Source organism: Salmo salar, chromosome ssa18 (assembly GCF_905237065.1).
Source record: "Salmo salar chromosome ssa18, Ssal_v3.1, whole genome shotgun sequence".
In the NCBI taxonomy this organism is placed as follows: domain Eukaryota; kingdom Metazoa; phylum Chordata; class Actinopteri; order Salmoniformes; family Salmonidae; genus Salmo; species Salmo salar.
The window spans coordinates 49343079-49361614 of NC_059459.1; the positions used below are offsets into that span (position 1 = coordinate 49343079).

At 45.0% G+C, this 18536-nt stretch overlaps 1 protein-coding gene across 1 annotated transcript in view; it reads left to right on the top strand.

Annotated features, from left to right (window-relative positions):
• Nucleotides 1-3695: 3695 nt before the first annotated feature.
• LOC106577471 (thrombospondin-2-like) overlaps nucleotides 3696-18536 on the top strand; it is a gene marked incomplete at its 5' end in the record, with an annotated part of 128856 nt that continues 114015 nt past the window's right edge. Inside the window, 3 exons of the mRNA XM_045700575.1 lie at nucleotides 3696-3876; nucleotides 11611-11787; nucleotides 11867-12040. Coding sequence (XP_045556531.1) covers nucleotides 3696-3876; nucleotides 11611-11787; nucleotides 11867-12040 — 532 coding nt within the window. The remainder of the gene's footprint in view (nucleotides 3877-11610; nucleotides 11788-11866; nucleotides 12041-18536) is intronic.

Below are 18536 nucleotides of genomic sequence, written 5' to 3' on the forward strand. Positions count from 1 at the left end.
CTGAGCATGACCCACCTGAGCATGACCCACCTGAGCATGAGCATGACCCACCTGAGCATGAGCATGACCCACCTGAGCATGACCCACCTGAGCATGACCCACCTGAGCACAGCCAGCCCTACTCTGTTGTTATTGATTGTGTTGTCATTGAGAACTGATTGGGCTCATTGATTCCAGGTGATTAATAAATGCCTCACTGATGGAATGGCTTGATGTGATTTGAGCACTACTGAAAGTGCTGTTTACATGTGATAAATGACTGCAATATGCTGCGTTTGCTATCGGCCTGTTGTTGACCTTTCTGCTGGTGACACTCTGATATCTTGATAATATCCAGCTGTTTAAAGGGAAAATCCACAGATGAAACAATAACAAAACGGTCGCCCTGCCTCTGTTTTGGTAAAAAGCTGAGGGATGGGCCTGGAGAAATGTAACCACTCTCAGACTAATAGACAGAGCTGTGGATACAAGGACTGACCCTCCATGATATCAACATTATTGTTTTAACCATGTTTTGAGGTTGTACAGTGTTTGTTTACATTTCCAATGTTTACAAACGCTGGAGAAAAAAAGCTTATATTTTGGGTTCTCATGGAGTGTGACACACACACACACACACACACACACACACACACACACACACACACACACACACACACACACACACACACAGAGCGTCAGTGCTAACCGTAACCAGATCCACAAGCCTCCTGCCGTCTTCATCTGTGTGTGTGTTCAGACAGAGGAGAATGAGGCATTGCGTGAAGCTCTCTCTGAGTTGGGCAGCAATTTGGACAGAGAGGGAGGAGGAAGAGGAGGAGGAGGAAGAGGAGTAGATGATGAAGAGGAGAAAGTGTGTGTGCAGGACGGACATGTGTATCAGTGGGAAGAGGACTGGGTTTCAGACAGCTGCACATCCTGTACCTGCCAGGTAAACACACACACACACACACACACACACACACACACACACACACACACACACACACACACACACACACACACACACACACACACACACACACACACACACACACACACACACACACACACACACACACACACACACACACACACAAACTCGAGTCAAGATATCTCTAGGCCCTTTTGCTTTACTACTATGTGTGTGTGTGTTTTGTGTGTGTTGTGTGTGTGTGTGTATGTGTGTGTGTGTGTCTGTCTGTGTGGGTTGTGTGTGTGTTTGTGTATGTGTGTATGTATGTGTATGTCTATGTGTGTGTGTGTGTGTGTGTGTGTGTGTGTGTGTGTGTGTGTGTGTGTGTGTGTGTGTGTGTGTGTGTGTGTGCGTGCGTGCGTGCGTGTGTGTAGGAGGGGAAGGCAGTGTGTCGGCAGGTCACCTGTCCTCCAGTAATATGTTCCAGTCCTTCCTTCACTGAAGGGGAATGCTGCCCTGTGTGTCTGGGTGAGAAAACACATTCACTTCGTCTACTCTATTTCTCATCATTATTTCACAAGTCATATTTGTCACGTATAAATCAAATCAAATGAAATTTTATTCATCACATGCCCTGAATACAACAGGTGTAGACCTTGCAGTGAAATGCTGAATACAACAGGTGTAGTAGACCTTGCAGTGAAATGCTGAATACAACAGGTGTAGTAGACCTTGCAGTGAAATGCTGAATACAACAGGTGTAGTAGACCTTACAGTGAAATTCTGAATACAACAGGTGTAGTAGACCTTACAGTGAAATGCTGAATACTACAGGTGTAGTAGACCTCACAGTGAAATGCTGAATACAACAGGTGTAGTAGACCTCACAGTGAAATGCTGAATACAACAGGTGTAGTAGACCTCACAGTGAAATGCTGAATACAACAGGTGTAGTAGACCTCATAGTGAAATGCTGAATACAACAGGTGTGGTAGACCTTACAGTGAAATGCTGAATACAACAGGTGTAGTAGACCTCACAGTGAAATGCTGAATACAACAGGTGTAGTAGACCTTACAGTGAAATGCTGAATACAACAGGTGTAGTAGACCTTACAGTGAAATGCTGAATACAACAGGTGTAGACTTTACAGTGAAATGCTGAATACAACAGGTGTAGACCTTACAGTGAAATTCTTACTTACAAGCCCTTAACGGACAATGCAGTTTAAAAAATATGAATAAGAAATAAAAGTAACAAATAGTTAAAGAGCAGCAGTAAAATAACAATGTGGAGGCTATATACAGGGGGTACCGGTACAGAGTCAATGTGGAGACTATATACAGGGGGTACCGGTACAGAGTCAATGCGGAGGCTATATACAGGGGGTACCGGTACAGAGTCAATGTGGAGGCTATATACAGAGGGTACCGGTACAGAGTCAATGTGGAGGCTATATACAGGGGGTACCGGTACAGAGTCAATGTGGAGGCTATATACAGGGGGTACCAGTACAGAGTCAATGTGGAGGCTATATACAGAGGGTACCGGTACAGAGTCAATGTGGAGGCTATATACAGGGGGTACCGGTACAGAGTCAATGTGGAGGCTATATACAGGGGATACCAGTACAGAGTCAATGTGGAGGCTATATACAGGGGGTACCGGTACAGAGTCAATGTGGAGACTATATACAGGGGGTACCGGTACAGAGTCAATGTGGAGGCTATATACAGGGGGTCCCGGTACAGAGTCAATGTGCAGGGGCACTGGTTAGTCGAGGTAATATGTACATGTAGGTAGAGTTAAAGTGACTGTGCATAGATAATAACAGAGAGTAGCAGCGGTGTAAAAGAGGGGAGGGGGGGCAATGCAAATAATCTGGGAAGCCATTTGATTAGATGTTCAGGAGTCTTATGGCTTGGGGGTAGAAGCTGTTTAGAAGCCTCTTGGACCTAGACTTGGCACTCCCGTGCGTTAGCAGAGACAACAGTCTATGACTAGGGTGGCTGGAGTCTTTGACAATTTTTAGGGCCTTCCTCTGACACCGCCTGGTGTAGAGGTCCTGGATGGCAGGCAGTTTAGCCCCAGTGATGTACTGGGCCATACGCACTACCCTCTGTAGTGCCTTGCGGTCAGAGGCCGAGCAGTTGCCATACCAGGCAGTGAGGGAACCAGTCAGGATGCTCTCGATGGTGCAGCTGTAGAACCTTTTGAAGATCTGAGGACCCATGCCAAATTTTTTGTCTCCTGAGGGGGAATAGGTTTTGTCGTGCCGTCTTCACGACTGTCTTGGTGTGTTTGGACCATTCTAGTTTGTTGTTGATGTGGACACCAAGGAACTTGAAGCGCTCAACCTGCTCCACTACAGCCCCGTCGATGAGAATGGGGGCGTGCTGGGTCCTCCTTTTCCTGTAGTTCACAATCATCTCCTTTGTCTTGATCACGTTGAGGGAGAGGTTTATATCCTGGCACCAGCCAGGTCTCTGACCTCCTCTCTATAGGCCGTCTCATCGTTGTCGGTGATGTGTCATCAGCAAACTTAATGATGGTGTTGGAGTCGTGCCATATGTATACATATGTGTGTGTATGCATATGTGTGTATGTGTGTGTGTGTGCGTGTGTGTGTGTGTGTATTTGTGTGTGTGTGTGTTTGTGTGTGTGTTGTGTGTATTTGTTTGAGTGTTTGTGTGCGTGCTTGTGTGTGTGTGTGTGTGTGTGTGTGTGTGTGTGTGTGTGTGTGTGTGTGTGTGTGTGTGTGTGTGTGTGTGTGTGTGTGTGTGTGTGTGTGTGTGTGTGTGTGTGTATAGGGTTGGGAAGTGAAGATAGATGGTCCCCATGGTCGGAGTGGACGGAATGTTCGGTCACCTGTGGGAGTGGCTTCCAGCGGAGAGGGCGATCTTGTGATGATGTCTTCACGTCCTGTTCTGACTCCTCCCTCCAAACCCGCAGGTGCACCCTGGGAAGTTGTGAAAGCCGAGGTGAGATCACCAATAACTCCTGTAATACAACTATATCCTGTAATACAACTATATCCTGTAATACAACTAGCTCCTGTAATACAACTAGCTCCTGTAATACAACTAGCTCCTGTAATGCAACTAGCTCCTGTAATACAACTATCTCCTGTAATACAACTAGCACCTGTATTACAACTATATCCTGTAATACAACTAGCGCCTGTAATACAACTAGCTCCTGTAATACAACTATCTCCTGTAATACAACTAGCTCCTGTAATACAACTAGCTCCTGTAATACAACTATCTTCTGTAATACAACTAGCTCCTGTAATACAACTAGCTCCTGTAATACAACTATATCCTGTAATACATCTGGCTCCTGTAATACAACTAGCTCCTGTAATACAACTATATCCTGTAATACAACTATATCCTGTAATACAACTGGCTCCTGTAATACAACTAGCTCCTGTAATACAACTAGCTCCTGTAACACAAGTAGCTCCTGTAATACAGCTAGATCCTGTAATACAACTAGCTCCTGTATTACAACTATATCCTGTAATACAACTAGCTCCTGTAATACAACTATCTCCTGTAATACAACTAGCTCCTGTAATACAACTGGCTCCTGTAATACAACTGGCTTCTGTAGTACAACTATATCCTGTAATACAACTATAACCTGTAATACAACTAGCTCCTGTAATACAACTATATCCTGTAATACAACTGGCTCCTGTAATACAACTATATACTGTAATACAACTATCTCCTGTAATACAACTATATCCTGTAATTCATCTGGCTCCTGTAATACAACTAGCTCCTGTAATACAACTGGCTCCTGTAATACAACTGGCTCCTGTAATACAACTATATCCTGTAATACAACTAGCTCCTGTAATACAACTAGCTCCTGTAATACAACTGGCTCCTGTAATACAACTATATCCTGTAATACAACAAGCTCCTGTAATACAACTGGCTCCTGTAATACAACTATCTTCTGTAATACAACTAGCTCCTGTAATACAACTAGCTCCTGTAATACAACTATATCCTGTAATATATCTAGCTCCTGTAATACAACTAGCTCCTGTAATACAACTAGCTACTGTAATACAACTAGCTCCTGTAATATAAGTTTATCCTGTAATACAACTATATCCTGTAATACAACTAGCTCCTGTAATACAACTAGCTCCTGTAATACAACTAGCTCCTGTAATACAACTATAGCCTGTAATACAACTATATCCTGTAATACAACTATATCCTGTAATACAACTAGCTCCTGTAATCCACATAGCTCCTGTAATACAACTATATCCTGTAATACAACTATCTCCTCTAATACAACTATATCCTGTAATACAACTAGCTCTTGTAATACAACTGGCTCCTGTAATACAACTAGCTCCTGTATTACAACTAGCTCCTGTATTACAACTAGCTCCTGTAATACAACTAGCTCCTGTAATACAACTAGCTCCTGTATAACAACTAGCTCCTGTAATACAACTAGCTCCTGTAATACAACTGGCTCCTGTAATACAACTCTATCCTGTAATACAACTAGCTCCTGTAATACAACTAGCTCCTGTAATACAACTGGCTCCTGTAATACATCTGGCTCCTGTAATACAACTGGCTCCTGTAATACATCTGGCTCCTGTAATACAACTGGCTCCTGTAATACAACTATGTCCTGTAATACAACTATCTTCTGTAATACAACTATCTCCTGTAATACAACTAGCTCCTGTAATATAACTAGCTCCTGTAATACAGCTAGCTCCTGTAATACAACTATATCCTGTAATACAACTATATCCTGTAATACAACTAGCTCCTGTAATACAACTATATCCTGTAATACAACTAGCTCCTGTAATACAACTAGCTCCTGTAATACAACTGGCTCCAGTATTACAACTAGCTCCTGTAATACAACTATCTCCTGTAATTCATCTAGCTCCTGTATTACAACTATATCCTGTAATACAACTAGCTCCTGTAAAACAACTATCTCGTGTAATCCATCTAACTCCTGTAATCCATCTAGCTCCTGTAATCCAACTAGCTCCTATAATCCATCTAGCTCCTGTAATCCATCTAACTCCTGTAATCCAACTAGCTCCTGTAATCCATCTAGCTCCTGTAATCCATCTAGCTCCTGTAATCCATCTAGCTCCTGTAATCCATCTAGCTCCTGTAATCTATCTGGCTCCTGTAATAGACATTACGGCTAGCTACGTTGTTGTATTTATTGAAGATACTCTTTGAAGATGTCTGTTTCAGACATGTTAGGAAGGTTGGGACTCTGCTGACGTTTGGCTGAAGCTCATTCCACCGTTGTGGTGTCAGAACAGAGAAGATCTGTGTCTGGGCTGGGGGGAGCTGACCCTCATATGGGTGGGAGGGCCAACAGACCAGAGGGTTAGCTAACCTAACCCTAACCCAGAGACCAGAGGGTTAGGGTTAGCTAACCTAACCCTAACCCTAACCCAGAGACCAGAGGGTTAGCTAACCTAACCCTAACCCAGAGACCAGAGGGTTAGGGTTAGCTAACCTAACCCAGAGACCAGAGACCAGAGGGTTAGCTAACCTAACCCTAACCCAGAGACCAGAGGGTTAGGGTTAGCTAACCTAACCCTAACCCAGAGACCAGAGTGTTAGCTAACCTAACCCTAACCCAGAGACCAGAGGGTTAGCTAACCTAACCCAGAGACCAGAGACCAGAAAGTTAGCTAACCTAACCCTAACCCAGAGACCAGAGGGTTAGGGTTAGCTAACCTAACCCTAACCCTAACCCAGAGACCAGAGGGTTAGGGTTAGCTAACCTAACCCTAACCTAACCCAGAGACCAGAGACCAGAGGGTTAGGGTTAGCTACCCTAACCTTAACCCAGAGACCAGAGACCAGAGGGTTAGGGTTAGCTAACAACTATATCCTGTAATACAACTAGCTCCTGTAATACAACTATCTCCTGTAATACAACTAGCTCCTGTAATACAACTGGCTCCTGTAATACAACTGGCTTCTGTAGTACAACTATATCCTGTAATACAACTATAACCTGTAATACAACTAGCTCCTGTAATACAACTATATCCTGTAATACAACTGGCTCCTGTAATACAACTATATACTGTAATACAACTATCTCCTGTAATACAACTATATCCTGTAATTCATCTGGCTCCTGTAATACAACTAGCTCCTGTAATACAACTGGCTCCTGTAATACAACTGGCTCCTGTAATACAACTATATCCTGTAATACAACTAGCTCCTGTAATACAACTAGCTCCTGTAATACAACTGGCTCCTGTAATACAACTATATCCTGTAATACAACAAGCTCCTGTAATACAACTGGCTCCTGTAATACAACTATCTTCTGTAATACAACTAGCTCCTGTAATACAACTAGCTCCTGTAATACAACTATATCCTGTAATATATCTAGCTCCTGTAATACAACTAGCTCCTGTAATACAACTAGCTACTGTAATACAACTAGCTCCTGTAATATAAGTTTATCCTGTAATACAACTATATCCTGTAATACAACTAGCTCCTGTAATACAACTAGCTCCTGTAATACAACTAGCTCCTGTAATACAACTATAGCCTGTAATACAACTATATCCTGTAATACAACTATATCCTGTATTACAACTAGCTCCTGTAATACAACTAGCTCCTGTAATACAACTAGCTCCTGTATAACAACTAGCTCCTGTAATACAACTAGCTCCTGTAATACAACTGGCTCCTGTAATACAACTCTATCCTGTAATACAACTAGCTCCTGTAATACAACTAGCTCCTGTAATACAACTGGCTCCTGTAATACATCTGGCTCCTGTAATACAACTGGCTCCTGTAATACATCTGGCTCCTGTAATACAACTGGCTCCTGTAATACAACTATGTCCTGTAATACAACTATCTTCTGTAATACAACTATCTCCTGTAATACAAATTGCTCCTGTAATATAACTAGCTCCTGTAATACAGCTAGCTCCTGTAATACAACTATATCCTGTAATACAACTATATCCTGTAATACAACTAGCTCCTGTAATACAACTATATCCTGTAATACAACTAGCTCCTGTAATACAACTAGCTCCTGTAATACAACTGGCTCCAGTATTACAACTAGCTCCTGTAATACAACTATCTCCTGTAATTCATCTAGCTCCTGTATTACAACTATATCCTGTAATACAACTAGCTCCTGTAAAACAACTATCTCGTGTAATCCATCTAACTCCTGTAATCCATCTAGCTCCTGTAATCCAACTAGCTCCTATAATCCATCTAGCTCCTGTAATCCATCTAACTCCTGTAATCCGACTAGCTCCTGTAATCCATCTAGCTCCTGTAATCCATCTAGCTCCTGTAATCCATCTAGCTCCTGTAATCCATCTAGCTCCTGTAATCTATCTGGCTCCTGTAATAGACATTACGGCTAGCTACGTTGTTGTATTTATTGAAGATACTCTTTGAAGATGTCTGTTTCAGACATGTTAGGAAGGTTGGGACTCTGCTGACGTTTGGCTGAAGCTCATTCCACCGTTGTGGTGTCAGAACAGAGAAGATCTGTGTCTGGGCTGGGGGGAGCTGACCCTCATATGGGTGGGAGGGCCAACAGACCAGAGGGTTAGCTAACCTAACCCTAACCCAGAGACCAGAGGGTTAGGGTTAGCTAACCTAACCCTAACCCTAACCCAGAGAACAGAGGGTTAGCTAACCTAACCCTAACCCTAACCCAGAGACCAGAGGGTTAGCTAACCTAACCCTAACCCAGAAACCAGAGGGTTAGGGTTAGCTAACCTAACCCAGAGACCAGAGACAGAGGGTTAGCTAACCTAACCCTAACCCAGAGACCAGAGGGTTAGGGTTAGCTAACCTAACCCTAACCCAGAGACCAGAGTGTTAGCTAACCTAACCCTAACCCAGAGACCAGAGGGTTAGCTAACCTAACCCAGAGACCAGAGACCAGAAAGTTAGCTAACCTAACCCTAACCCAGAGACCAGAGGGTTAGGGTTAGCTAACCTAACCCTAACCCAGAGACCAGAGGGTTAGGGTTAGCTAACCTAACCCTAACCTAACCCAGAGACCAGAGACCAGAGGGTTAGGGTTAGCTACCCTAACCTTAACCCAGAGACCAGAGACCAGAGGGTTAGGGTTAGCTAACAACTATATCCTGTAATACAACTAGCTCCTGTAATACAACTATCTCCTGTAATACAACTAGCTCCTGTAATACAACTGGCTCCTGTAATACAACTGGCTTCTGTAGTACAACTATATCCTGTAATACAACTATAACCTGTAATACAACTAGCTCCTGTAATACAACTATATCCTGTAATACAACTGGCTCCTGTAATACAACTATATACTGTAATACAACTATCTCCTGTAATACAACTATATCCTGTAATTCATCTGGCTCCTGTAATACAACTAGCTCCTGTAATACAACTGGCTCCTGTAATACAACTGGCTCCTGTAATACAACTATATCCTGTAATACAACTAGCTCCTGTAATACAACTAGCTCCTGTAATACAACTGGCTCCTGTAATACAACTATATCCTGTAATACAACAAGCTCCTGTAATACAACTGGCTCCTGTAATACAACTATCTTCTGTAATACAACTAGCTCCTGTAATACAACTAGCTCCTGTAATACAACTATATCCTGTAATACAACTAGCTCCTGTAATACAACTAGCTCCTGTAATACAACTAGCTCCTGTAATACAACTATAGCCTGTAATACAACTATATCCTGTAATACAACTATATCCTGTATTACAACTAGCTCCTGTAATACAACTAGCTCCTGTAATACAACTAGCTCCTGTATAACAACTAGCTCCTGTAATACAACTAGCTCCTGTAATACAACTGGCTCCTGTAATACAACTCTATCCTGTAATACAACTAGCTCCTGTAATACAACTAGCTCCTGTAATACAACTGGCTCCTGTAATACATCTGGCTCCTGTAATACAACTGGCTCCTGTAATACATCTGGCTCCTGTAATACAACTGGCTCCTGTAATACAACTATGTCCTGTAATACAACTATCTTCTGTAATACAACTATCTCCTGTAATACAACTAGCTCCTGTAATATAACTAGCTCCTGTAATACAGCTAGCTCCTGTAATACAACTATATCCTGTAATACAACTATATCCTGTAATACAACTAGCTCCTGTAATACAACTATATCCTGTAATACATCTAGCTCCTGTAATACAACTAGCTCCTGTAATACAACTAGCTCCTGTAATACAACTGGCTCCAGTATTACAACTAGCTCCTGTAATACAACTATCTCCTGTAATTCATCTAGCTCCTGTATTACAACTATATCCTGTAATACAACTAGCTCCTGTAAAACAACTATCTTGTGTAATCCATCTAACTCCTGTAATCCATCTAGCTCCTGTAATCCAACTAGCTCCTATAATCCATCTAGCTCCTGTAATCCATCTAACTCCTGTAATCCAACTAGCTCCTGTAATCCAACTAGCTCCTGTAATCCATCTAGCTCCTGTAATCCATCTAGCTCCTGTAATCCATCTAGCTCCTGTAATCTATCTGGCTCCTGTAATAGACATTACGGCTAGCTACGTTGTTGTATTTATTGAAGATACTCTTTGAAGATGTCTGTTTCAGACATGTTAGGAAGGTTGGGACTCTGCTGACGTTTGGCTGAAGCTCATTCCACCGTTGTGGTGTCAGAACAGAGAAGATCTGTGTCTGGGCTGGGGGGAGCTGACCCTCATATGGGTGGGAGGGCCAACAGACCAGAGGGTTAGCTAACCTAACCCTAACCCAGAGACCAGAGGGTTAGGGTTAGCTAACCTAACCCTTAGGGTTAGCTAACCTAACCCTAACCCTAACCCAGAGAACAGAGGGTTAGCTAACCTAACCCTAACCCTAACCCAGAGACCAGAGGGTTAGCTAACCTAACCCTAACCCAGAGACCAGAGGGTTAGGGTTAGCTAACCTAACCCAGAGACCAGAGACCAGAGGGTTAGCTAACCTAACCCTAACCCAGAGACCAGAGGGTTAGGGTTAGCTAACCTAACCCTAACCCAGAGACCAGAGTGTTAGCTAACCTAACCCTAACCCAGAGACCAGAGGGTTAGCTAACCTAACCCAGAGACCAGAGACCAGAAAGTTAGCTAACCTAACCCTAACCCAGAGACCAGAGGGTTAGGGTTAGCTAACCTAACCCTAACCCTAACCCAGAGACCAGAGGGTTAGGGTTAGCTAACCTAACCCTAACCTAACCCAGAGACCAGAGACCAGAGGGTTAGGGTTAGCTACCCTAACCTTAACCCAGAGACCAGAGACCAGAGGGTTAGGGTTAGCTAACCTAACCCTAACCCTAACCCAGAGACCAGAGGGTTAGCTAACCTAACCCTAACCCTAACCCAGAGACCAGAGGGTTAGGGTTAGCTAACCTAACCCTAACCTTAACCCAGAGGGTTAGCTAACCTAACCCTAACCCAGAGACCAGAGACCAGAGGTGGCAGAATGGAACGCTCAGGTTTGGGTGTTGTGTTTGAGCAATCATTTCCCTTTTATAAAAATGTGTGTGTGTGTGTGTGTGTGTGTGTGTGTGTGTGTGTGTGTGTGTGTGTGTGTGTGTGTGTGTGTGTGTGTGTGTGTGTGTGTGTGTGTGTGTGTGTGTGTGTGTTTAGTGCATGGGAACGGCGGCTGGGGCCTTTGGTCTCCGTGGTCTGCATGTTCTGTGTCGTGTGGTTCAGGTCTCGTCGTGCGTGTTCGACTCTGCATCTTCCCCATCTGTCACCGCGGGGGCAGCGGCTGCCGTGGCAACACCACAGAGACACGTCCCTGTGACGCTACACCCTGTCCAGGTGAGAACACAAACAAACAAACCACATGACTGCTATTGTTGATGTTGGATCGACTGACACACTGTCTGTGTGATTGTAGTTGTTGGGGGCTGGGGACCGTGGTCTTCCTGGTTACCATGCAGTGTGTCGTGTGGCAGTGGGCTGATGATTCGTCAGCGAGAGTGTTCTAACCCCGCCCCCCGGCATGGAGGCAGGAAGTGTGTGGGAGAGACGGCCGACTACGCAGCCTGCGATACACAGCCCTGTACAATAGGTAGCATACATAGACACACAGCTCTAACCCCACAACACAGCCTGGTTTATTTATAGTAGTCTGGGGATTCATATAGCACTACAAACAGGTTGGCTTCTTCTAAAGCATTTCAGATTTTGTCATCCGTTTGCTTTACACCAGCTGACTAATGAGCCCACCAGGGTCTGTCCTTCTACCCAAACCATCACTGACCTTGTTTTGGTGTCTGATAGATCGAGGATGTGGGGTTGTAAACTATGGGTTCAGTGATCATTACATCGTTTTCTGTAGTAGGAAGGTTCAGAAAACTATGGAGAACTATAGTGCAGATGTTTTGGTTACTTCATTGAGATAATTGTACTGGTCTCCTGTATTGAAATGCAATGAGGTGATAATGCCTGAGACCATCTGTAGAGGCTGTAGACAAGCTGGCACTAGATGGATGTTGTTGAATTAAGCAAAAAACTGAACCACAGATTAACGATTACATTTTAAAAGCAATGAAGTGAAGAAATAAATTCTATCTGGAGATCCAGGGCAGATTATGTTTTTTATAAGCTATCATTTACATTTACATTTAAGTCATTTAGCATTTATCCAGAGCGACTTACAAATTGGTGCATTCACCTTATGATATCCAGTGGAACAACCACTTTACAATAGTGCATCTAAATCTTTTAGGGGGGGGGGTTAGAAGGATTACTTTATCCTATCCTAGGTATTCCTTAAAGAGGTGGGGTTTCAGGTGTCTCCGGAAGGTGGTGATTGACTCCGCTGTCCTGGCGTCGTGAGGGAGCTTGTGCCACCATAGGGGTGCCAGAGCAGCGAACAGTTTTGAATGGGCTGAGCGGGAACTGTGCTTCCTCAGAGGTAGGGGGGCCAGCAGGCCAGAGGTGGATGAGCGCAGTGCCCTCGTTTGGGTGTAGGGACTGATCAGAGCCTGAAGGTACGGAGGTGCCGTTCCCCTCACGGCTCCGTAGGCAAGCACCATGGTCTTGTAGCGGATGCGAGCTTCGACTGGAAGCCAGTGGAGAGAGCGGAGGAGCGGGGTGACGTGAGAGAACTTGGGAAGGTTGAACACCAGACGGGCTGCGGCGTTCTGGATGAGTTGTAGGGGTTTAATGGCACAGGCAGGGAGCCCAGCCAACAGCGAGTTGCAGTAATCCAGACGGGAGATGACAAGTGCCTGGATTAGGACCTGCGCCGCTTCCTGTGTGAGGCAGTGTCGTACTCTGCGAATGTTGTAGAGCATGAACCTACAGGATCGGGTCACCGCCTTGATGTTAGTGGAGAACAACAGGGTGTTGTCTAGGGTCACGCCAAGGTTCTTAGCACTCTGGGAGGAGGACACAATGGAGTTGTCAACCGTGATGGCGAGATCATGGAACGGGCAGTCCTTCCCCGGGAGGAAAAGCAGCTCCGTCTTGCCGAGGTTCAGCTTGAGGTGGTGATCCTTCATCCACACTGATATGTCTGCCAGACATGCAGAGATGTGATTAGCCACCTGGTTATCAGAAGGGGGAAAGGAGAAGATTAATTGAGTGTCATCTGCATAGCAATGATAGGAGAGACCATGTGAGGATATGACAGAGCCAAGTGACTTGGTGTATAGCAAGAATAGGAGAGGGCCTAGAACAGAGCCCTGGGGGACAACAGTGGTGAGAGCACGTGGTGTGGAGACAGATTCTAGCCACGCCACCTGGTAGGAGCGACCTGTCAGGTAGGACGCAATCCAAGCGTGGGCCGCGCCGGAGATGCCCAACTCGGAGAGGGTGGAGAGGAGGATCTGATGGTTCACAGTATCAAAGGCAGCAGATAGGTCTAGAAGGATGAGAGCAGAGGAGAGAGAGTTAGCTTTAGCAGTGCGGAGAGCCTCCGTGACACAAAGAAGAGCAGTCTCAGTTGAATGACCAGTCTTGAAACCTGACTGATTTGGATCAAGAAGATCATTCTGAGAGAGATAGCAAGAGAGCTGGCCAAGGACGGCACGTTCAAGAGTTTTGGAGAGAAAAGAAAGAAGGGATACTGGTCTGTAGTTGTTGACATCGGAGGGATCGAGTGTAGGTTTTTTCAGAAGGGGTGCAACTCTCGCTCTCTTGAAGACGGAAGGGATGTAGCCAGCGGTCAAGGATGAGTTGATGAGCGAGGTGAGGTAAGGGAGAAGGTCTCCGGAAATGGTCTGGAGAAGAGAGGAGGGGATAGGGTCAAGCAGGCAGGTTGTTGGGCGGCCGGCCGTCACAAGACGCGAGATTTCATCTGGAGAGAGAGGGGAGAAAGAGGTCAAAGCACAGGGTAGGGCAGTGTGAGCAGGACCAGCGGTGTCGTTTGACTTAACAAATGAGGATCGGATGTCGTCGACCTTCTTTTCAAAATGGTTGACGAAGTCATCCGCATAGAGGGAGGAGGGGGGGAGGGGGAGGAAGATTCAGGAGGGAGGAGAAGGTGGCAAAGAGCTTCCTAGGGTTAGAGGCAGATGCTTGGAATTTAGAGTGGTAGAAAGTGGCTTTAGCAGCAGAAACAGAAGAGGAAAATGTAGAGAGGAGGGAGTGAAAGGATGCCAGGTCCGCAGGGAGGCGAGTTTTCCTCCATTTCCGCTCGGCTGCCCGGAGCCCTGTTCTGTGAGCTCGCAATGAGTCGTCGAGCCACGGAGCAGGAGGGGAGGACCGAGCCGGCCTGGAGGATAGGGGACATAGAGAGTCAAAGAATGCAGAAAGGGAGGAGAGGAGGGTTGAGGAGGCAGAATCAGGAGATAGGTTGGAGAAGGTTTGAGCAGAGGGAAGAGATGATAGGATGGAAGAGGAGAGAGTAGCGGGAGAGAGAGAGCGAAGGTTGCGACGGCGCAATACCATCCGAGTAGGGGCAGAGTGAGAAGTGTTGGAGGAGAGCGAGAGGGAAAAGGATACAAGGTAGTGGTCGGCGACTTGGAGGGGAGTTGCAATGAGATTAGTGGAAGAACAGCATCTAGTAAAGATGAGGTCAAGCGTATTGCCTGCCTTGTGAGTAGGGGGGGAAGGTGAGAGGGTGAGGTCAAAAGAGGAGAGGAATGGAAAGAAGGAGGCAGAGAGGAATGAGTCAAAGGTAGACGTGGGGAGGTTAAAGTCACCCAGAACTGTGAGAGGTGAGCCATCCTCAGGAAAGGAACTTATCAAGGCGTCAAGCTCATTGATGAACTCTCCAAGGGAACCTGGAGGGCGATAAATGATAAGGATGTTAAGCTTGAAAGGGCTGGTAACTGTGACAGCATGGAATTCAAAGGAGGCGATAGACAGATGGGTCAGGGGAGAAAGAGAGAATGTCCACTTGGGAGAGATGAGGATTCCAGTGCCACCACCCCGCTGGCCAGATGCTCTCGGGGTATGCGAGAACACGTGGGCAGACGAGGAGAGAGCAGGAGGAGTAGCAGTGTTATCTGTGGTAATCCATGTTTCCGTCAGCGCCAAGAAGTCGAGGGACTGGAGGGTAGCATAGGCTGAGATGAACTCTGCCTTGTTGGCCGCAGACCGGCAGTTCCAGAGGCTGCCGGAGACCTGGAACTCCACATGGGTCGTGCGTGCTGGGACCACCAGGTTAGAGTGGCAGAGGCCACGCTGTGTGAAGCGTTTGTATGGCCTGTGCAGAGGGGAGAGAACAGGGATAGACAGACACATAGTTGACAAGATACAGAAGAGGCTACGCTAATGCAAAGGAGATTGGAATGACAAGTGGACTACACGTCTCGAATGTTCAGAAAGTTAAGCTTACGTTGCAAAAATCTTATTGACTAAAAAGACTAAAATGATACAGTACTGCTGGCTGGTGAAGTAGGCTAGCTAGCAGTGGCTGCGTTGTTGACTTTGTTTGAAAGTGTAGCTGGCTAGGTAACCTCGATAGTTTCAGTACTACACCTTTATCATGATACAAAGGCAACTATGTAGCTAGCTAACATAACACTAATCAAGACGTTCCTTTGTAATGTATTTAGTTTCTACAATGCTGCTCGTCAGTAATAGTTGGCTAGGTTTGGAAGATGGCGACGCGGGGGACGAAAATAGCTGGCTAGCTTACCTCGATAATTACTCTAAACTACACAATTATCAAACTATGACAAAGACAACTATGTAGCTAGCTAACACTACCCTAGTCAAATCGTTCTGTTGTAATGTATTAGTTTCTACAGTGCTGCTAGTCGGTAAAGGTTGGCTAGCTAGCAGTGGGTTTGATGTTGACTAGGTGTGTTGACTAAATCTGGAGAAAGGCGTCGCGTCGGACGAAAATAGCTGGCTAGCTAACCTCGATGATTACTCTAAACTACACAATTATCTTAGATACAAAGACAGCAAAGACAACTATGTAGCTAGCTAACACTACACTAATCAAATCGTTCCGTTGTAATGTATTAGTTTCTACAGTGCTGCTAGTCGGTAGAAGTTGGCTAGCTAGCAGTGTTGACAAAGTTTGGAGAACGGCGTCGCGGAGGACGAAAATAGCTGGCTAGCTAACCTCGATAATTACTCTAAACGACACAATTATCTTTGATACAAAGACAGCTATGTAGCTAGCTAAAAATTGCTCAGATCAAACAAATCAAACCGTTGTAATGTAATGAAATGTAATATTACCTGCGGAGCGAAGTGCAGCACAACTACTCGCTCCAAACCCGGACATGGAGTTACATGTAATATTAGGGTTAGCTATAAGAAATGAAGGAATGATGTTAACAGGATGAAAAGAGAGGGCCAAGAATGAGGTTAACAGGATGATAGAGAGGGCCAAAAATGAGGTTAATACGATGATAGAGAGGGCCAAGAATGAGGTTAACAGGATGAAAAGAGAGGGCCAAGAATGAGGTTAACAGGATGATAGAGAAGGCCAAGAATGAGGTTAACAGGATGGTAGAGAGGGCCAAGAATGAGGTTAACAGAATGATAGAGAGGGCCAAGAATGAGGTTAACAGGATGAAAAGAGAGGGCCAAGAATGAGGTTAACAGGATGAAAAGAGAGGGCCAAGAATGAGGTTAACAGGATGAAAAGAGAGGGCCAAGAATGAGGTTAACAGGATGAAAAGAGAGGGCCAAGAATGAGGTTAATAGGATGATAGAGAGGGCCAAGAATGAGGTTAATACGATGATAGAGAGGGCCAAGAATGAGGTTAACAGGATGATAGAGAGGGCCAAGAATGAGGTTAATACGATGATAGAGAGGGCCAAGAATGAGGTTAACAGGGTGAAAAGAGAGGGCCAAGAATGAGGTTAACAGGATGACAGAGAAGGCCAAGAATGAGGTTAACAGCATGAAAAGAAAGGGCCAAGAATGAGGTTAACAGGATGAAAAGAGAGGGCCAAGAATGAGGTTAACAGGATGACAGAGAGGGCCAAGAATGAGGTTAACAGGATGATAGAGAGGGCCAAGAATGAGGTTAACAGGATGATAGAGAGGGCCAAGAATGAGGTTAACAGGATGAAAAGAGAGGGCCAAGAATGAGGTTAATACGATGATAGAGAGGGCCAAGAATGAGGTTAATAGGATGATAGAGAGGGCCAAGAATGAGGTTAATACGATGATAGAGAGGGCCAAGAATGAGGTTAACAGGATGATAGATAGGGCCAAGAATGAGGTTAACAGGATGATAGAGAGGGCCAAGAATGAGGTTAACAGGATGAAAAGAGAGGGCCAAGAATGAGGTTAATATGATGATAGAGAGGGCCAAGAATGAGGTTAACAGGATGATAAGAGAGGGCCAAGAATGAGGTTAACAAGATGATAGAGAGGGCAAAGAATGAGGTTAACAGGATGATAGAGAGGGCCAAGAATGAGGTTAACAGGATGAAAAGAGAGGGCCAAGAATGAGGTTAACAGGATGATAGAGAGGGCCAAGAATGAGGTTAATACGATGATAGGGAGGGCCAAGAATGAGGTTAACAGGATGAAAAGAGAAGGCCAAGAATGCGGTTAAGAGGATGAAAAGAGAGGGCCAAGAATGAGGGTAACAGGATGATAAAGAGGGCCAAGAATGCGGTTAACAGGATGAAAAGAGAGGGCCAAGAATGAGGTTAACAGGATGATAGAGAGGGCCAAGAATGAGGTTAAGAGGATGATAGAGAGGGTCAAGAAGGAGGTTAATATGATGAAAAGAGAGGGCCAAGAATGAGGTTAACAGGATGATAGAGAGGGCCAAGAATGAGGTTAACAGGATGAAAAGACAGGGCCAAGAATGAGGTTAACAGGATGATAGAGAGGGCCAAGAATGAGGTTAACAGGATGATAAGAGAGGGCCAAGAATGCGGTTAAGAGGATGAAAAGAGAGAGCCAAGAATGAGGTTAACAGGATGATAAAGAGGGCCAAGAATGCGGTTAACAGGATGAAAAGTGAGGGCCAAGAATGAGGTTAACAGGATGATAGAGAGGGCCAAGAATGAGGTTAAGAGGATGATAGAGAGGGCCAAGAATGAGGTTAACAGGATGAAAAGAGAGGGCCAAGAATGAGGTTAACAGGATGAAAAGAGAGGGCCAAGAATGAGGTTAACAGGATGATAGAGAG